This window comes from Melanerpes formicivorus, unplaced genomic scaffold (genome assembly GCF_026170545.1).
Source record: "Melanerpes formicivorus ecotype bairdi unplaced genomic scaffold, bMelFor1.0.p_v2 SCAF_18, whole genome shotgun sequence".
Taxonomy (NCBI): domain Eukaryota; kingdom Metazoa; phylum Chordata; class Aves; order Piciformes; family Picidae; genus Melanerpes; species Melanerpes formicivorus.
This window is the reverse complement of record NW_027142370.1, coordinates 8,135,050-8,156,801: the sequence shown is the minus strand read 5'-3', so window position 1 is coordinate 8,156,801 and position 21,752 is coordinate 8,135,050. Positions and strand designations below refer to the sequence as shown.

Below are 21,752 nucleotides of genomic sequence, written 5' to 3'. Positions count from 1 at the left end.
AATATTAATATAATCCACTCTCACTTTCAGAAGGAAGCTTGCATTGCTTAACTTATTTAGATAAAATATTTTTATCCATTTTCACAGTACTTCTGGATTACTATTTTAAGAGAACATTGATCACTTTCTGCTGGCCCTTCTCACAAATACTTCTTTTTGATTTAATATTCCTTCTTTGTCTCCAAGACACAGCCCAACATCTGATGAGAAACAGAAATAACTAAGTTTTATCTAAACTCCTGGCCCATAACTCTCTACAGTATCATTTCCATCATTGCTTACAGTATGTTGTGATGCTGTGTTTGTCTCATAGATTTACAGAATGGAACAAGAAGAGAACCAGCTGAAGAATGAGATGCAAGATGCAAAAGACCAGAATGAGCTGTTAGAATTCAGAGTGCTAGAGCTTGAAGTAAGAGATTCTCTCTGTTGCAAACTCTCAAATGGAGCAGAAATTATGTTTGAACCCAAGCTGAAATTCCTGTAAAGATTACTGATGTCTGGTGCATGTTTAAGGGAAATCACTTAGGTATCTATTTTTCAAATGTTGTATCTTGGGATAAAGAAATTGATGCCACTGCCTTAAGATGTTTTTGGAGAGAGTGCTCACTAATGTTTATAAAGATGTAATATAGCTAATATATATATTGCATATAGTTTGTTTTCCATCTAATAAAATATTTTGGTTTGCAATATTTTGCCTTTTTTATTTGTTTCATTTCCATAACTGCTCCTTTCCTGCATGTACAATCACTTGGTATGTACCCTGTAGCCTTGGTTGGCATTGTTTAAATTAACACACCTTCTCACTTCTTGCATGCAGTGGTCTGACTAAGGATCTGACACATCCATCACATCAAAGTATGATTGCTTTTAATTGCATCAATTTAAGATTGACAACATTAATGTGACGTAAAAATATCTGAAAAGAACACAATTTGGTAGCATCTTTGAAAGCATTTGTCTTACCAAAATCCATTTTCTGATGGTATAAAGTGGTCATGAACTGGAAATAACTGGCCTCAGGCAACTTAAAAAAAATAGGTAAAAATATTCTCTGAGAATGTCAAAGTTCAAGTGGTGAAGAACAGGTAACAGCTTCTGTACATGAAAGTAGTATGTTACCCATAGCAAATTTCATACTTGGCATAAAGGAAATGACAGCAAAATTATTTGTCCATAACAACTCGAACAGGTAGCCTGTGATTACAGCAGAAAGCAATGTTTCTCATCACCTTATATATGAGGCCCACGTCAAATGCAGTAACATTAAACTAGCTGTGTGTGGTGCCCAGTTGTCACACAGTTCTACTGCCTGATCACACACTCTTCAGTTTCAAATACCATCAGCATTCTTAACACCATGTAGAATAAACTCTCCAAGAAACCTGTCATTGTCACTCCTCTGTAATTTTCATCCCTAAGCACGTTTCACCCAAGATCTTGGCATGTGCAACTTCTCTGATAAGGATGAAAATGTCGTGTCTCCCTGTGATGTGGATGTTCTCCTTTTTGTCTTTCACGTTTCTTGATCCTTTTTTTAATCCTCTAGCAACCATGTATTTTGATGTCATAGTCCATCGTATTAAAAGTGTAGGCTGTTAGAATGTCAGTAGACACTCAGAAAAACAAACATGCTTTCTAAGACACGGGGTTTATATTTTATTAAGCAACTGTAAGAAAAATACTGAACAATTTAGCATGTGAATTGATGGATACGCCAAGAACTCCTTCTTAAAGTGTACTCTTGGAAGCAAACCACTCAAATTTCTTTAAGGAAGTGCTTCAATATATCCTTCACAAATGTGTTTTTCACATGGAAGAATCACAGGAAAAATAGCTCAGTGTGATGTGTCAGGTTTTGTCATGTGCCAAATACTTATAGACATTGTTTCATAGAATAACAATGGAAGTATTTTTGGGTGACTGCAAGGAAAAATCTTTCCTTAGTAGGCAAGCATGTAGGCACAAATGTGACTGACATGTGAGTGCTTTAGTAAAACCATGAATGCTGCTGGTAATCATAGAATCATAGAATCAATAAGGTTGGAAGAGACCTCAAAGATCATCAAGCCCACTCAAGACAGTATTTTTTGAGAGCAATGAAATTAATGTTACTAAAATCAGGCTAGAGTAGAAAACAACCATTTGGTTATCATTTAATGCAAGCAGGTGTGTTTAATGCAACAACCATTTGGTTATCATTTAATGCAAGCAGGTGTGTTTAATGCAACAACCATTTGGTTATCATTTAATGCAAGCAGGTGTGTTTAATGCAACAACCATTTGGTTATCATTTAATGCAAGCAGGTGTGTTTAATGCAACAACCATTTGGTTATCATTTAATGCAAGCAGGTGTGTTTAATGCAACAACCATTTGGTTATCATTTAATACAAGCAGGTGTGTTTAATGCAATAGCAGCTGAATTTATTTCACTTTATTCTTTAAAGTCTAAAGTGGTGAATGAATTTGGAGGGGAAAAAAATGAACTTCTTGTTTTAGGTTACAAAAGCTAAGTCATTTAAGCTTATTTCCAAATGGAGCTGTTACTGCAAATGTTATATAAAATAGGGCAGATGAGTGGGGAAAATGTGCATAGAAATTTTCTTCTCTGCATTGTAGTTTGAAATTAAGCTCATGCTAATTAATGAGCAGGAGTTGCTGTGCTTTGTAGCTTGGTTAAGTGAATCTATGCAACTCACGATATCAATTAAAGCACCTCATGCTGTGGCTTTGAAAATGGGACAAAGTGATCACAGCATCTACAATATTCACATTTTTTCATTGTATTGTCAGAAGCTGAAGTTTTTGTTGACCATGCCTCTTCTTGTCATATGGAGAGGATATGTCATTTTCTTCACTTTTGTTCCTATGGCAATAGAGAGTTCAGAGTAAGACTCAGTGCTTTTGCTGCCCAGTGCATTCAATCCAGTCATTTTCACGTTAAAAATTAATTTAAGTAAAACAGCTTGTTTGTTTACTGTATTTCTGCCTTTCAAAGAAATAGCAGGTTGGTATTTTGAAGAAGCACATGGAAGGCAAGTAGACAGCCTGGATAAGTTTTAGAAATACTATACTTGTAGGTAAATGGGAGTGTATAAATGTTAGTTTTGGCACAAAGAAGTGTAGACTAGTGCTGCCTTTCAACATATCCCAGTATCTTGGGTTGTACAGGGAGTAGAACTGGGAATTTTATATGCTCTAATAGAAAGGTTAAATGTAGAATAAACAGGGAGGAGATGTACAGCTTTCATTTTATTGAGACAATCTTCAGTGCTACTACTATTTCAGGATGGAGTTTAGTTTTCTTTCCTGCATTTTCTTCTTTCTAAATAGTTCTTTCTTCCATGACAGAAAGTGATAGTTAAGTAAGGTTTAGAACTGCAGGTTTATAGGGCTCTAGACAGTAATTTGCCCAGTGTGCAAGGTTCCTGCATCTAAAGAGCATCATTTAGCCTTGCAGAAGCTCTGTGTGCATGGAATAGTTGGAAGCTACTGCCAAGTTTCTGTGCTTAGCTATGGCCAAAATCCCTCCAATATGGTGAAAGTGAGAGGAAATATCATGTATTTGGAATCTGAATAGGAATCTGTCTTATTATTGTACAAGCATGTTTGGTGAAGGTGGTTAACAAAGGCTTCCATATGATTGTATAATCATACATGTTGTTTTTAAACCAAATCTTTCCTCAGGAGAGAGAACGAAGGTCGCCGGCATTTAATCTTCATATAACCACCTTCCCTGAAAACAATGGAAGTGCACTTCAACTATTCTGTCATCAGGAAGGAATAAAGGTATATGTAGAGCATTACTAACAGTTGGATGGCCAGGACCATTTTTGGAAAGACCAACCCAATATCCAAACATCTTGCTGTAGGGAAGACAACCTTTTAAAATAAATATAGTAATAAAAGCTCTTTTTAACTGGGGAAAGAGTTTTATATGATCCAGGAGATTGCCAATCTGCATTGGCAGTGGCAATCTGCATGAAGAGAATTTACATTTAGTCTGGGGTACTGCAGTAAAAACATTGCAGGGAAGAATGTGGGTGTTGGTGTGATTCATTGTCAGGCTTACCACAGTACTTTGTTTTTAGTATTAAATGCATTCATCTAAGATCAGAAGTAGGGCATTCACCTTTTATGTTACACCCAATCTAGTGAAGCACCTACATATCTTGTTTGTTAAGTTACTTGTCTAGGCCATGCTTTGAAGCATGAGGTGCCTGATTCAAAACTCATTCAAACAGGGGAGACTGCTATTCTAGAACAAGCACAAGACAGACATTGGGGTCTTGCTTGGTTAGCTTCTGCTGTAAGCAAGAATCGCCCTTCACTTCTGTTCTCTCTTGGGCAGGTTAGCAGTGCAAATTGATTTGCAATCTGGTTCACTTAAGGCTGAGTTCAGCTTTGCTTTGTTAGTAATCTTGCACAGCAAGCCAGAGCAACTTCTCTGTGTGTAACTCAAGTGGAATATCTCTGTGAGTTATACTCCATGGCACATGCCAAGAATTGATTCTTGTATGTGTAGTTGTGTTTACAAACACTCTTACAGAAGGCTACTCGGTGCCTCAATAAGCACAATACTATCTGTTGTGAGAAGAAACAGAAATTGTGGGCTGCATATTGTTATGCAGCTGAGTAGTTTAAAAGGAAAAAAAAAAAAAAAGGTTAAAAGGTGATTCTTACCTGCAGGTTTGGCTGGGTAGTCATTTCCCAAAACCATGCCAAAGACATCAGTTGGCATGTTACCTTTCAGGTAGAGCTTTCATGGGATGCCAGATCTGCTTTTTAGCTTAATCTGCTATTCTAGTTTAGATGTTGACTGTGGCAGGTATAATTTAGCAAGGTCTAGAATTATGGGGTTTTTTTTTCCATTGTCTTCTGTTGCATTCCTAAACAGGTGGTTTTATTTCAATCTGCCTTTCAGTTCACTTACCTGGAAGCAGAGGAATTCCCCTAAAATGGGCATGCTGAAGTTGTTGACTTCTTATGTGTTTTCGGTGTCTTTCAAAATTGTTAGCCAACAGTAGCAAATTAGATTCCAGAAGGAAGCAAAATCCAATTTGGATTCTAAAAGTCTGTATGTCATGGAAATAAATGAATTAGAATGAGTATTTCTGGTCCAGCACGTGAAAGAACTTGCATGTCTTACTGGATTCCATTCTTCACCGGTGTAACTGATCAGCTAAAGAAATTTCCATTCACCATCATCAGTGCTGATCGTAATCAATAGCTCTGTTTTTATCACTGATCCAAACACAAGCTCTGCACCATTCTAAAACTGTTAATGTGCTCTGCTAAATAACTGATGTAACATTTGGAGACACTGCTGAAGTGTTTGGGAGGTGACTTCTCAGTATAGCCCAACTTCAACACAACACATTGCTCTTCTTTATTTTGGAGCCAGGATGGACTAATTTGTAGATTCTCTCCCATGTCTGTGTCTGGTCTTCAAGAAATCTTTCATTTCTTACTAGGCTTTCCTCAGTGAAGTCCATTAGCTGATAGTGTTTGGAGGAGTGTGCTCAACCCACCATGCATATTCCTTTCTTCCACTGTAAAGCTGATTGGAATCCATTCTCTTTGTTTTTTGGGTTTTTTTTCAACAAAGAAAATAAAACCCAAACACCCAGAAAGCCTTCTTCACAATTATTTCATTCATATTCTCTGAAATTTTGACTTCTGTAGCTTGATTTGTTTGATGCTCCACTCCAAACCAGTCTCTTAAGCCCGTTTATCAGTTACGATCTTCCATCTGCATACATCAGCAGGATGGTAAATGTGAATGGTACAGGAATATTCTGCCTTCAGACACAGATCCAGATTGCTTGCTATAACCAAGAGTGACATTTGGTTTTGTCTCATGAAGTATCAATAACACTTTTGGAACTGTGATGCAAAGCTAGCATTTCACTCACGTTTCAAGTCTTTTTTGCATGCAGCAGTGAATAAAGGGCACGTTGAGCGTGGCATATAACAACTGTGTGAACTGTCTTGAACTTGTTTTTCAGGATGTGAACATATCTGAGCTTATGAAGAAACTAGATATTCTTGGAGATAATGGGGTAACAGTTTTTACATTTCAAATATACCTCTAATTTTGTGGCTATTTTAAAGTGCCCTTTCCCCCCCTCACTCTCTCCCCCCCCTCCCAGCAGAAAATAATATTCAAGAGAATGCACAGAGTGATTTTTATATGCCTATATTTGTATGAACAGTGTGGATGGTTGGGTACTCTTTTTACAAACTCAAAAGAAAATCTTTCAGTTAAACTGATGCTAGTGAAAAAAATGGATTTTTTTTTTCAAGATAAGATCTGATCTTGGCTGAATGATGTTGAAAAAGGACATTGTAGTAGGTAGAAGGGAGAGATATAAAACAAGCAAGGGGAGTAAAATAACAAAATCAAAGTCAAACCAAGATATTCCTGAATTTTTCCTCTTAAGCAGTAGTAATACCACCTGCTACTGTGAAGGGTGCATTTCTTGGGAGAAAGGTCAAGGATAATTGGCTCCCTTTCTTCCTCTGTGTCACAAATGCAGCTTCATGCTTTAACAGTTTGAGGTCTTTGTAGCACTAGGTGTAAGCTCTAGATTTACTTTTTTGTTGCAGGGTCTGTAGAGGTTGGTTCTTGGTTCTGTGGTATTTGCTCTTTCTTTGCATTGTTTTTATTAATAGAAAGTCTGTCAGTGAGGTGCATGAAGGGGAGACTCACTTGCTGCAGGGCTATAGTCCAGTGAACAGGATTTTTTTGTGTTGCAGGGTCTGTAGGGGTTGGTTCTTGGTTCTATGACATCTGCTCTTTCTTTGCATTGTTTTTAGTAATAGGAAGTCTGTCAGTGAGGTGCATGAAGGGGAGACTCGCTGCAGGGCCATAGTCCAGTGAACAGGAAATTTTCTGTCTAGAGAGATAAAAAAAAAGGGGGTGGGGGTGAAAAGAAGAAGAAAGGATTTAAAAATCCCTGACAGAAACCACATAGTTTTCTTTAATTCATGAAAGTGTTCTGGCATGGTGTACTGAAATAGAGTGGAGATGAAATACCCTTGGTTCAGTTTTGAGTGCTTTCAATCATGGGATCATTTCTGGGCATGTTTGCAAAATGCTGACTATTGTAGCTGATTAATTCTTTAAAGTAGAGTTAAATGTAATGCATGCACTGAAGGATGGGTTTCCAACCCAATTTAAAATGCATCTTTTTTTGTATTTTAGAATTTGAGAAACGAAGAACAGGTTGCAATAATCCAAGCTGGGACTGTGCTTTCCCTTTGTGAAAAGGTAGATGATTTTTCTGTGCCTAAAGGCTGATCATGTCGTCTAAGGTATCACACACAGTGCTCCCAGGGAAGCATGGCTTTTCTGTTAAGGTCACCTGGATTGGAGCATGTATGACATGTATGATTACTGGGATTATGATGTCCTGAGAAAAAAAACCCAAATTCAGACCAGAAATCCAATTTAGAAATAGAATCATGCTTTGGTGATATCCCCTTAGAATAAAGTACTAAAAAGCCACTTAAAAGAGACTTTTAAAACAATTTTTAATTACAGAGAGAATATGTGTTGAGTAAAGAGAACGTTTAAAACTAAGAAAGACTCACCAAGCATCATAGAATCCATAAGGTTGCAGAAGACCTCAAAGATCCAGTCCAACCTGTTACCCAAGACCTCATGACTACTAAACCATGGCACTTTTGTCTTTCCTTTTTGTAGGTTTCTGGTAAATCTTTCCTAGATATTTAAAACTTGAATTTAGAACTTTAAAACTGAAATTTGAGCATCTTGTAATAATTGCTTTAATTAGTATAATTTTGATAATCTACTTATCTAAGTGTTATAATGTAGATCACCTCTAGTTCCTGAAAGGCTTAGAGGCATAGGTGGATCAGAATCGACATTTAGCTTTGCATCTCATTCATACCTTCAAACAAACCTAGACCTCTAATTTTTACATATAACCCTTCCTTTGCAAATACTGAGGGCAGCTGTGAGAGATGCTGAGGACTTCCCATGTTGATTTTGAGGGTTCAGAATGCTCACTGTCTTGCTGAATCCAGTGAGGCTTATCTTCAGTCTCTCATTTTGATAATGAAGAAAACAAAGGTGATAGAAATAGGATCACTGGGGAATACAACGTCCCTGTTCACTTTTTTTTCTGCTCTGTACAAGGTAAACCCAGGTAAAACAACAAGGTAAATAGGTAAAACAACTTTCCTTTTTCATCCAGCAGCTTCTTAAATAGTTTAAGGTCCAGAAGGGTGAGGTAATGAAGTCACATTTTGCCTATTTCCATGCTTAATGTTTGCTGCTTTCCTATCTTTATCATTAATTCACCAAACCCCAAAGTTCAAAAGGTTGTGTAAAGCTTGTCAAAAGAATTAAAGTAAATAGGAGTACTTTGGTGTTGAGGAAAGTGGTAATTATCAGTGGCAAAGCTGCAGCTGATCTTAACAGGAGCTGGAGCTACAAAAAGCTTCGGCCTCACCTACACTTCCTGTAAGGCGGTCATTGATCCTTATTGTAGAAAAATAAGGAAAAGAAATATTTCAGAATTGAGCCATTCCCATCCATTCCAATAAACTTAAACACTGAATATTAATGTTATCCTGGTGACAGTAATTAAGCAAGAACCTTCTACCCATGGATTTTTCTATTACAATATGGAATACAATGAGCCACCCTTCTTCATTCTGATTGGTTTGAGTACCACTGGAACAGTAAGGGATTCATGGTACTGACTGCATGAGCTTCCATCTGTCTGTCTGCTTTATTCTTCCCTCTACAGTAGTGATGTTTCAGAAGTGAGCCTCTTCCCATGAAGGGTGCAGCAAACTGTACAAAATGAAGGACTGAGTTTGCCACTCTCGCAGGGAGCAAATTTTTCCTAACATCCAACCTAAACCTCCCCTGGTGTATCTTGGCACCATTTCCTCTCGTTCTATCGTTCTATCACCTGATACTAGAGAGAAGACACCAATGCTCACCTGGCTCCAATCTCCTTTGAGGGAGTTGTAGAGGGCAATGAGGTCTTCCCTCAGCCTCCTCTTCTCCAGACTAAATAACCCCAGTTTCCTCAGCTGATCCTCACCAGATCTGTTCTCCAGACTCTCCACCAGCTTTGTTGCCCTTCTCTGGGCACACTCTAGCACCTCAATGTCCTTCTTGGAGTGAGAGGCCAGTCACAGGCTGATTTTGCTTTCTTGACCTGTTTTGTGTCTTGAAATTTACAAAGGGAGAAAACTTTAATTTATTGCAGGAAAATGATTCCTCTTGTTAGTCTTTAGTATGTTTCTGTAGTCCTCCCTCCTGCCTGTGTTTTCACAACCTGCTTATTCATGTGTTCATTCAAAATGAAACACTATGGAGGAACGCAGATGCATGGCAGTGTTGGCAAGAAGCTTGCAAAACATTTGATGCAGATTTTCTGAAATCTCCAGTTTATTCTTCTTATTTTTTATTTTTTCTCTTTTTTTTTTTTTTTTCTGCCCTCTTCATAGTGGTTAAAACAGATAGAAGGGACAGAAGCTGCACTGACACAGAAGATGTTAGACCTGGAGAATGAAAAGGTAAGGAGCGATAGCTACAAATATAATTCACTTAGCTAAAGCTCATCTCAAGAGAACGTGCATGAACTTCATCACAGGTTGATTTATTCTCCTTCTCTGCTTAACATAGATTGCTTCATGATAAATAGGCAAGAGGTTTCTAGAACAATCTATTACTTATGTTCTTTGGGGAGTAGGGAACTGTCAAATCTGTATAGAACAGTAGCAAAATATATACAAATTAGGACATGAAGGCATAACTTTAGAGAGCAGTGTGAAGTTGTCTTTGTGCTTGCTCTGTGTATTAATTTGTTTGGCAACAGCCTTGTCTTGGGTTCTTATTATCAGAATTGTCAAGGATATTCCCTTGCTTTCTGGCATTCAGCTTCTAGACAAGTTGTAAAGACCTCTTACTGAAGATGACCTTTCTTTCCCCAAGGTCTTCATGCTTAAAGACAGAATGTCTTCTCAAAAGCAGTTCTGTTTTGCATGACAAACTCAGTGCTATGCTAACCTTGTTTTTCCATGTGTTGGACAGAGTTTTGGAATGATTATTTGGTTGTATTGGTTTACCATGCATGCTGCGCTTCTCATCTTCAAATTGCTTTAGAAACACTGATTAATCCTCACCACACCTTTCACAGGTAGATAAGTAATCATCATTACATTCATCTTAAAGAATGGGAAACTGAGACAGTGAGGTTAAGTGATTTGCCCAGGGCCACTGATAGAGTGTTTAGGCTACAATGAAAAAAAGATGTGCCCAGACTGTGTTCTCTGTTGAGTGTAGCCTATCATACTGGTTGGATTTTACATAGGTATGATTCTTTCAATGTTTAATATTGGATCCCAGCTGTGGCTCTGCATGTTCTTGTTCCCTCCCTAGAAGAACAGACTAGGTAAAACAGATTAGGACTTGCTCCATGATTTCCTTGAGGGTACACATTGGTTATTTTCAGAAAAGCCATAAATTGCCCTCACTTGTGTTTCTCTTCCCTCTCTTTCCTTGCCTTGTGCAAGATATGGCTGTTGGACCACATGCATGCACATTTTCATTCACCCTTTCAGCTCCACTTCTGCCAGGTCGAGGCAGGTTCATTCACTGGTGTAGAGGTCAATGCTTTCTGGGTACGACTCATCAGTATGATAATACATATTTTGAGCGCTAATATTGTAAAAGATTCATCCTTAGGATGGATATGGTAATTGACTATAGCCTTTCTTTTGCTTTCAAGTGGAAAGCTCACATAAGATGATGACATTTATGATTCTTGATGAATTAGGATCAAAACCAAACACTCCCTTGTTTTTATTATTGCTCAGGACCTGTTCAGTAAACAGAAGGGTTATTTAGAGGAAGAACTCGACTACAGGAAGCAAGCTCTGGACCAGGCATACATGGTAGGAAAAGAACAGTCATTAAATTGTCATCTTTGAAGAGATTTGATGAAATATGGTGGTTATTTTCTCTTTTAATTGCAAATAGAATTCTTTTTTAATTGATTCTTTTTCTACCAGACCAGAAAGCCAAGTGTTACTTAAATGGAGACTTAGGAAATGAATGATAGCATTTGCACATCTAATGATTTTGCCTTGCATTTTTTATTCTAAAATATGTGAACATCTTGTTAGTATATCTGGAATGGGAAGAGCTGGTTTGTGTGTGCACAATACTATGACTGCTGAAATACACCAGAAGTTGCTTCAGGGCTTTTCCAATATTGCTTTCCCCTAAACATTTGTAAACATTACTGCTGCTAACCTATACTAAGTTTGGAATGCCTGTTCTTATTATGCAATTCCTTCCTGTGCAGTCCTATCCAACCTTACCCTTCCTGGTTTCCAAGAGGGAAGCTGCAACCTTGTCTATGCTCAGAATTATCTAGAAACTGGTAAAAGTGCACACCCAGCTTTGCCACAATTGAGACTTCAGGGAATCAAAACATAATAGCCTGAAGAACTGCTTATACATTGTAAATATTTCTTATGGAGAAGATGTTTCCAGCAAACAAGCAAGGTCTAGTGCTCAGAGCAGATAACAGAGAGAGAAGCAAGCAGGCTCTAATTCTAGCACTGTGACCTTGGGCAAGCCAGTTAACCTCTCTGTGGAGCTCTTTATACATCACTAATATGGATAGAATTACCTACCTCACAAAGGTGTTATGAGGGCTAAGGGGATGTTGTCAGATGCTCTTGATCCACATATTGTCATTCTGGGTGCTGTATTTTAATAGGATCATACTAACCCCAGTAATTAGGGGAACAGCCATGATTCTTTTCTTTCTTTACTCTTTGGAATACAGCTCTAAGTGTGACTGTGAGGCTCTCCTGTGCTCTCTGCTTTGCAAAGTACTGAGTTTTGGTCAGTGCATCAGAATCTACTTAGAAATCTGGCAAATGGCAAGAGACTGATGAGGAATTTGTGTATGCCAGGGTACAAATGTTCCTCTCTGTATAGCTTGCAGCAACTTGGAACTCAGACAGTGACATAGACTTTGAGCATGGCTGGCAGGACAGCAGGGCCAGAGAGAAAGAGACAGTGAAGTTTCTGTTGTTTGCAGTACTCCCTGTGAGATTTTTGGTTTATAGAGTGTCTTAACTATTCAGCTGAAGAGAATCTGATGGTTTGCTTTAATTTTGTTATGTTCAGCATCACATGTTGGGGGTTTGTTATATACTGAGCACAGACCTATCATCTGAATCTTTCTTCACCAGAAGAAATCGAGCATTTACTAGAATGGGAAGCATTGCCTGGGTCTAACTCAGTGCCAGGAGGCTACGTGCACTCTGTGTGGAATGCTCCTCACTGCTCACGACTGCTGCTTTCTGTCTACCTGTCTGTGTCCGTCCTTCCCTCCCACCTCCTGCTTTGCTTGCTAGCCTTCTCCTCTAGCTGTCGTTGGGCCGTTTGCCTGCTGAATTCAAACAGCAGCCTGTCTGTATGTGATTTGGGTTGCATTAGAAAATCCAGGAGCTGGAAGCTACGCTGTATAATGCCCTGCAGCAGGATCCAGGACGGCGGGCAAGCGAGTCGCTGACCGAAGCGCAGAGGGAGGATTTGCGAGCTGCAGTGGAGAAGGTGCGGCGGCAGATCCTGAGGCAGAGCCGGGAGTTTGACAGCCAGATCTTGCACGAACGAATGGAGCTGCTGCAGCAGGCACAGCAGGTAAACCTGGTTCTCTCTCCTCCCCCCGCGTTGGTGTTACCTCTGTGGTTGCCGCCACTGCCCATACAACAGCATCGCTTCCCCCTCACCTTGTGCAGTGACACTCAGTCCAGTCTCTGTATTGCTCCCGTGTCAAGGAGACGAGTGGTGTTAGGACCTGGTTGTGCTGGGCATGGTACACACACAATACCAGTCACTGTCTCACTTCAGGGTCCTGTTGCACATCTGTTTCGTATGTGTACAGCTGCACAGTCTTCCACTGACTGACTCCACGGGGAGCCTGTTGCAAGTTTCAATTAGAAAAAGCCAGAAGGGAAGGTTGTAAGAGTATAACACTCATATCTAAGGGGAAAGGCAAAAGCTATACGTATAGGAATCAATTTTTAAATCTTCTTCCCCACCTTTGTTTATTTTAGCCACTTGTGAAATATTTACCTATTTTTTTAATTCTTATTTTTGAAAAGGAAGTCATAGGGAGTCTTTTCAGAGCCCATTTGCAGGTCTTTATGCCTTTAAATTAGATTAGCAAAGCCTTGTCTGTCTAACCCCCTTCCTTAAGGACATACACTGTCAGCTCGAGTTCAGGCAAGTTCCAGGCAAGGGTGGTATTTATTTACTGAAGAATTATTTGGCAGGATTTATAGGTTTTCTGTGCAAAATGTTCACTGAAAGAAAATACCTACATGTCTTGGAGTGCTAATTATTCCAGCAGGAATAATTCCTCCTGAGGATTTTGATTCCTCTTTATAGTAACCTTTGGAATATGCAGCCAGATGTCTTCAATCTGGAGGACTTCCCTCCAGTTGCTTTCACCACTTGCTGTGCAAATTTGGAATCCACATGCTTTAAATGCCTAGCTCTGCTATGCAGATGTGTTCAGGATGTTGCTGGTTCTGGGGTAGGATCTGCAGTTAGATTAGTTCAAGCCTTTCTCTGTTCTGGTTGGCTTTGTAAGTGAATACAGACCACAAGTGATGTAATGTACTGTTATCTTCATCTCTTGTCATCCTGCAGTGTTGAGAAATGCTTACAGTGCCAGTGCTAGAGTTGAGCTCTGACTTCCTCTAATTCTCCTTTCTCTTGTTCTTTCACTTCATTCCCTTGATTTGGAGCAAGTAACATTGAGGTCAAGAGATGAGGAACAACTCTTGCTCTCAGCAGGCACTAGAAAGGTCAGAAAGAGTACCTGCAGGTGCTGCATTAAATGAAGCTCACTTTTCTTTTGCAAGCATTGTGGTGTTACCAAGTACCCCGTACATTTCATTCTGGCAGAACTGCAGCCTAAACCTCGCCATACCTGTACAGTCTGCAGCACATTTACCTTAGGGACCATTCTTTTTACTCCAGAGTACTTGGAGAGAGATACAACAGCATGATGGACCTGCAAGATATTCATACACTGACCTTGTTGTAATTAGTTTCAAACTTCCCCTGAAAGAAAAAAACATGTATCAAAGACTCAAAATTCTCTGATATTCTGGAACGTTGATCACTTTCAGAAGGGCTTTTTCTTTGCTTCCATTACCTTCTGATCTGCCTGATAGAAGGCCTTAGAAAGAAAACCCTTATCCTGGCAGGCTGTCTGCAACCTTCTTGGAGTCAGTTTCTGTGTCAGACATAGAGAGCAAGGGGTCCGAGAACTGATGGAGAAGGAGAAGTTGAGTTCTCTCCCTCTGCGTATAAATGGTCCTTGAACATATTGCAGGGTGCAGAATTAGCAGTGAATGTGATGAACACTACAGATAGGTCTTTAGGGTTTCTCACAGGTGAGCTGCTTCCTGCAGGGACCTTGGGGATTTAGCTTGTGAGGTGTTGGTTTTACAGAGCCTGCAAAAGTTCCTCCTTGAGAATGTGGTGTGTGAAAAGAACAGGGATGTGCACAGGAGAGTGGGTGAGCTGTTGTCCAGATGTGAGTCTGTGCTGCTCTATTTGTGCTTCTTTGTCCAGATATAAAGCCTGTGTTCTTAGCCACTGGGTATTGACTTTGTTCCAGTTAAATAAATATCTTTTAGATGTCAGGCCCTATTTCACACTGGTAGGTCTCTTCATCTGTATAGCCCCAGATTATTACTGCTCATCATATAAAAATGGAACCATTCATGTATAGCCACTGTGTGTTAAGGAAACTAGAGCTCAATGGAGCCAAATGAGACAGTCTCTGATTAGATCTGCTTGCTAAGGCATGCAATACTTCAGTTTAAACCCAGAGTGCAACATGCAGATCTGGGGTACAGCTCCTCAGCTGAAGCATATTGGCAACCCCCTTTAAGTCAGGGAAGGTGCTTTGATTTACACCATCCTCTCTATTTGGAGGAAGCATAATATGTTAATTAAAAATCTGTCATGAGCAGCTTGTGATATTTGCTTCTAGCCATAGGATATGTTCAGTTCAACTGCTGTTCCTGCATATATTGCCATCAAAAATGTCTCGTTCTGCTGCACTGTTATTATAAGGGTTTTTGTAAACCAATATCTGGCTTATTTTTAGTAGGATTTCATTTAGAAGTAACCTTTGTGCCCTAGTCAGTACAGTGGCATGACTTTTGTGCATTTTGGATAATATGAAGTTCATTACTAACAGGTTGTGCTAAGAAGGATATTTTTTATGTGTATATATAACATGCATTTCTAGAAAGAGAGAGAAATGTGTTGGTGTAGCTAAATAAACCAGCTCTGAAGGAAAAAATAAAAGCCATTTCAAAAGGAGTGGTGGTACAATGTGTTTCTGAATCAGTGGTATCAAATTCTTAATCAAACTAAAGGCCCCAAACCACCCAATACAAAACAGCCACACAGCATCATAGTTACATCACCTTACAAATAGATTGTGGCTCTGTTATCTGCTGAAATGAATAAATATTTAAAGGTCAAATTATGCTTTACGTAAACCAGAAGGCATCTAACTTGAAATGTGTTTCTGTAGCTGCTTCTGGAGTAAGAAACTATGGAAAGTCATCAGAACCAGAGATGGCATCAGGATAAGTTCAAATTGCACATTTGGCAATATTCAAACATAGACAAAAATTTTAATAGGAATGGAGTTTGTTCTGATTCCATTCTAAGTTATTTTAAATATGAAGAGAAGCAAGAAAATCCTTGAAGAGCAGCAGATTGACACACACCCAGGTCCAAAAATGTTTGCTGCCAATCAGAAAGGGTGTGAGGGACAGATTTTATTAATGCGATCCAATAATTTCCCAGAACAGTCTTATCTTTGTATAAAAGTGCAAGAAACAAGGGACTGAAAAGGTGTCTTGGTCCACTGTGTCATCACAAAGTATGAAACTGTTTCCCTGAGTTGCGTTGTAGTACTGTACTAAACTCCTCTTTACCTTGGGTTAGAACTTGGGAGCTCAGTTTTTCTGCAGAGTAAAACAAACCATTATTTCAGTTCTAGACCTGAATATAATGCATTTATGGCAGGTTGAAGACATCAAATTCTGATTCTAATTGGCTGGAAAATAGGTGTAACTATTTTAACTCTGTTTTCTTTAAACTGCAGCATTTAATCCTGTGACCAGGTTGGATTATTTAATAGTAATATGTAGAAATTATCTCTTTATTTGTAGTTTCTGCTAGTCCAAGGTGGGCAATCTTTTAGGAGAAAACAGGTAGAATGCAAAACTGAGCTCTATATGTCACTGCCACAGAGTAAATATGATGCTTCAGACACTCTTTTTCATGGAAATCAAGAGAAAATCAGATGCAGTGATATCTTTCTTTTCTATTTTTTCACTCCTGAAATGTCAAAATATGAATACTGAGGAAACACAAAACTAATTTCCTTGACTAAGTCTCTTCAGTCCTGTTATTTTCTGACCTTAAGAGCCAAGTTATTACTACTTAAAGTTCAAAGCAAGCCATTCCTCCATGAGTTCTCCCTGCTCTCTCCTAGGTGGGGCATATTTTTTTCACACTGGGCAGTTTGTTTACACATTCATAGCTTTGGATGTCACCATAAGATCATATTAACTTGGTCCCTTGGATGTCACAATAAGATCAGATTGACTTGGTCCCTTGGAATATATATTTGGGGGTTGGTTTTTTGTTGCTGTGAGTTTGGTTTTTTTTTTCTCTCCTAAAACTTTAAGAAATCCCCTCCCCCCCTTTTTTTTTTTTTTTAATACTACAATTGCCAATGTGAAGTAGGAACCTGAGATTTGCCATCTGATATTGTACAGATGTTCAGGTAAAGCTTGGATAAATCCAGCAGTTGTTCTGGTCCTTGTTACTATGTCATCTGTTACGATTGATAGATCACCTGTTCTTCACCCAAGGAGAATTGCTAAGATTTAATGTTTGACTAGAAAGTCTCCTGGGGGAGGGAGAGGGAAGGATGCTATGCTCAGTGTACCTCACTGACAGGCACAGCAGGCAAATTTGTCCCCTTTGGCACATTGCCTTCTGTCAGAGAGGACAAAGTAAAGATATCACATCCTCTGACATGTTGCCTTGTGCCAGAGAAGCTGGCTTGGTCCAAAGTTCACAGCTTTGTCACACAGGTATTACTACTAAACATACTTACACAATACTAACAGGGGAAAGTCATTTTACTTCCAAACCTACATAGGGACAATCTGCTTTATTTTAAATCTGGATTGTTAAGGTGTTAGCAAAGGTCATTCCCAGCTATTTGCATACAACTACCATTTGCATACCACTATGCATGAACATGAATATATAGGGCAATTAGTTATTATTTTTTTTCCTATTACTGCTGCTTGCAGTTGAGAAATGTTCTGTGCTTTGCTGTTCAACATATAATAGCTTACTGTTGATACTGTATTTTTTATATTCATGACTTGTTCTTAAAAGCCTGTAATATCATAGCTGCCTGTCACCTATACTCATCGAGAACAGCATGACTAGGTTAATCACAGCTGTGCTGTGGTATTGATTTGCCATGCAGGAGTGAATGTTGAGTCTTTCAAATCATCACTGCTGCTGCAAAGACAATATCACAAATAAACTTCTGTGATTGCCCACAGGTGACATGGGTGGCAGAGGAGAGTTAGCTTGAGTCATTTCTCTCTGTTTATCCTACAGTGGTTCCTCATGTATATTTTCTGTGTTAGATCAAACCATGGCTGCTCTGCTAACTGCTTTAGTGAGGCTGCTTGTCTGAGTAAGTGATGGCAGCAAGACTGGTGTAGTACCCACAAAATATACCTTAATGGTCAGCTTTCTTTGTCCCAAATAAGGTGTGGCTGAGGTTGCACCGAAGTTAAGAGCAACTGTATGCCTTTAAGTAATATTGGAATTGGCAAAACTCTCAGCTGAAGTTTGAATGCTGAAATCCTGAATGCCCTTTGTTTCTTAGGATAGGCCAGCAGGATCTGAGGAAAGGCAAGTCTCAGAAGCAAAGTGTTGTGAAGTTTGGTATAGAAGTGAAGATCCAATGCATTTTTATATGCCCAATTCATGCAAGTATCATTACCATTACATAAAATTTTGCAGGTAAAATATCAGACTATAAAATAATCTAAATAAATATTACATTATGCTTTTTTTTAAGCTGACTTCCAAAATTTTTTCCATGTGAGTCTTGGCTATGAAGGGGCATGAACTGAGAATAATCATTCTGTGTAGATATAAGGCAAATGTGGCTATAATTGTTGGGGTTTTGCTAAAGAGAAGCAATTGAACTGTTATTTTTCTGTTAGACATCAACATATGATGTTTGTTTTACTATAGCATAAATGGAAAGACTCTTAGGCTTTAAGAAAAAATAGCAATAAGCAAGTTTACTTATAAATATTAAGCCATATCTTCATGTGTATATAGTCACTCAGTATCAGCTCACAACAAACCGCTTTAAGCTAACTGCCTTTACCAAATTCACTGATTTACTAATAAGACCAACGTGACTGAACACATACTAGCTTTCAATGCAACTGAAACTGCATCAGTGCAACTGATAAAAAGTTCCTTGTCCTCAGGAAGGCAAATCAAGAAACTAGAAATAATAAAGATTAACGAGAGCAACTCTCCTACTTCAGTAACTACTAAATGGATTGTCATGGTTGAGACTTCAGTACACAGAAAGTAGTGATTTTTTTTGCTTGCTATATTAAAAAAGACCTTGGTGAGAATCAGAGAGGTAGAGTATATCAGGTGTTTTTTTTTTTCAATCTATTGCTATCATATTCAGCTGGCTGAATTTTATCTTAAGGCACCAAAATAGCTTATGCTATTGATGTTACAGTGTGCTTGCTTCCTTCCTTATGACCATTATGCAAAATCCCATTCTAGGAATATGAGACCAAAGGGAGCCCATGGCCCTTATGGGAGGAGAACCGACAGCTTGAGTAAATATATGTGACAATTACCTATGCAAATCGTAAACACAAAGGAGGCTTTTAAAGAGCTGTTAAAATGCATTAGATTTGGAGGAGTATTTTTAAAGAATCAGGTTTTTTTTCCCCATGAAGGAATTTTATCCATCACCTTCATGATTTCAATAACAGCTAAAGGCAAATCAGTTATTCATCTTTGTTTACATTTATGCATGTAACACAGTTATGGTGCTTACATTACTAAAGATCTTACATACCTGTATCTTAATACTGTTGAGAAGCTGCTTAAAACAATGATAGAATGAAACCAAATCAGTTCTTCCTTTTGTCAGAATGATAAAGTATTTCCCATGGTAAATTATGCTGCCAAATGAGATGAATTCTTGATCACAAGCTGGATTCAAAGATTCAAAACATGGTTTTGTGTCTGATGTAGCCCATCCATGGAGCCTATCTCGTAAATATATCTCCAGCTGAACCTTTCCAACATTTCAGAAACAGGGCTCTAAGCAGCTTAGCAAATCCTTGTCTGCTTTGTGCTAAAATTATCAAACTGTTGTCTTGGATTTGCTGATGAATCTAAATCCAATCAGAGTGTGTCACAGGAACTGTTAAGGTCATTTCTAAACCCTTTGATCATTACATTCTTGTGCTTTCACAGCCTTAGTAGCTCAGCAAGGTGGGTATTTTGTAGTGACCTGAACTGATCATCTTGATATTGTTATCAGTAAAATATTATGTTTGTTTGGATGGGCTCTTGCACACTTACCTAGGTAACAAGAATATCAGCTCTCCAACCTGACACTTAGGTGAAGGATGTTGTGGTCATCATTTTCTGGCAGATGAAATTTGTCACTGAATTTCCCTTCCTCGTAGCATTTTCCCCGCTTGGCAAAGCCCCTTGAGGATTTGAAGCCATCCAAGATGTTGTCTGAGGGCTGTGAATAAGTGGCTATTCTATGCTATGAATTAGTTGACTATAGACCTGGAGGAAGAAGTTCACTTCGTCTAGTCCACCTCACTATCCAATAAGCAGAAAACACCAAAATTCTGAGAATCTGTGTTTGCTACTGAAAAGGTAGCTGGGAGATCAGGTCCAACCCCATGAATCTGTGTAAGGAACTGTGTAATTGCAGAGAGACATGGACCATTTCCCATCAGAATTTGAGGTATGGTGAAAGAACAGCTGAAATGAATGAGAACTTAGGCACATTTTGGTTGGCTGCTGTGGGAAGCTTGGACCTACTGTCTTGGGGCACTTCCTTACATCTCAGGGCCATTTTCCTTCTTTTAATGCTGAGCTTCTTCTCATGCCAAGCTCTCCAAATGATGACAAATCATTACTGGGCTGATTTATTGCCTCCAGAAGAAGAACGATGGCTCTGAGACAGCAACCCAGGGCTCACTGAGCTCAGTGGAAGATTTTCCTTTATTTCAGTGCTCCTTTACAGCAGGCACTATATTAATGGAAACAGCACTTAATGTAGATGGATTGCAATTGTAACACAGGTTGGGCACACATATCTCATGTGTACTGGGTGGGAATGCAATTAACTTTTTTTTTTCTCTTCTTAATAGAACAATTTTTTTTTCATTTTGGCAGTACCATTCAATGGTGTTAAGTAACAAAGTGCAATGTTATTGTTTCCACTCTCAGCTTCAGCATTTGTACTTCTCTGCTCCACAATGCAAGAAGAGTTTTAAGAGCCTGTGTTCCTGGAAGTTCTCTTTAGTGAAAGTAGGGTATTTCCACTCACCACCTTCATGCTGCGCCAATTTCACCTAGACTTTGATTCTTCAGGTGCCCCAGGGATGTGGCCTGTAGCACTGAGGTAGCAATGTAGAATCATAGAAGCAACAAGGTTGGAAAAGACCTCAAAGACCATCAAGTCCAACCTGTCGCCCAAGACCTCATGACTACCAGACCATGGCACTAAGTGCCACGTCCAATCCCCTCTGGAACACCTCCAGGGATTGTGACTCCACCACCTCCCTGGGCAGCACGTTCCAATGTAGCCATAGAAGCCAGACCATGCTAAAAATAATTACAGAAATTTCCTTTTTTTCTTCATTTTTTTTAAATCAGTACCTGGATAGTTTTCCACTGGAGATGCATTAGCATAATTCCATTGGACCTGAAGTCTGGACCAAACAGTCTGCAAGAAACCCATTGCCTTTAATTCTGCTTTTAAAAGTGTGTCCCTCCTTACTTTGCACCTTTGCACAAGGGATTCAGTACAATAATGAGTCTGCATCTAGGCTTATCTAGCTTTTTATTGAGTTTGGATGTATTTGGAAAACAGCTGTTATCTCTGGGGAAAATCTCCACTTGAGCTGTAGGTGCAGAGACAAATTAGTTGGTCCTGCATAGGCCAGCCCTGGCAGAATACTCAGAGAAAGGCTTTATGCAGACTTGGAGACTCCCTTTCTGGAGAAAGGTCATAATAAATTCTGGCAGTAATAATATGTAGTCCCATCTTGGTGTTTCAGCCCTTTGTTAGCTCAGAAAGGAAAGGCTTGATTTCACTGCCAGTACTGGAAGATGCACGCTAAAGGTACTTGCCATCCATGTTTGCCAGACTAATTGCTTAAGTGGGTAATTGCACTTCAAGAAATGCATCCTGTTTCTGAGAAAGATGCCCTTCCCACTGTGAGGTGAAAGGAAATGAGGGTTATGAGCATTTAGGAGGAATATTCTGCACATTAGAAATCATCTGATGAGAAAAACCTTTAATTTCCTGCTTT

At 39.0% G+C, this 21,752-nt stretch overlaps 1 protein-coding gene across 12 annotated transcripts in view; it reads left to right on the top strand.

Moving 5' to 3' along the window:
- The window catches only part of JAKMIP1 (janus kinase and microtubule interacting protein 1), a 122,803-nt gene that overhangs the window by 88,343 nt on the left and 12,708 nt on the right, over positions 1 to 21,752 (top strand). For 8 of the 12 annotated variants that reach the window (XM_068149506.1, XM_068149508.1, XM_068149509.1 and 5 more), the window contains 7 exons: positions 314 to 412; positions 3,693 to 3,794; positions 6,014 to 6,067; positions 7,213 to 7,278; positions 9,498 to 9,566; positions 10,869 to 10,946; positions 12,508 to 12,989. In XM_068149506.1, the coding sequence (XP_068005607.1) occupies positions 314 to 412; positions 3,693 to 3,794; positions 6,014 to 6,067; positions 7,213 to 7,278; positions 9,498 to 9,566; positions 10,869 to 10,946; positions 12,508 to 12,978 (939 nt within the window). In that variant the 3' untranslated portion in view covers positions 12,979 to 12,989. Of the gene's footprint in view, positions 1 to 313; positions 413 to 3,692; positions 3,795 to 6,013; positions 6,068 to 7,212; positions 7,279 to 9,497; positions 9,567 to 10,868; positions 10,947 to 12,507; positions 12,990 to 21,752 lie in introns of those variants that run through there. The other 4 variants (XM_068149512.1, XM_068149513.1, XM_068149514.1 and 1 more) reach the window with 2 other exon arrangements.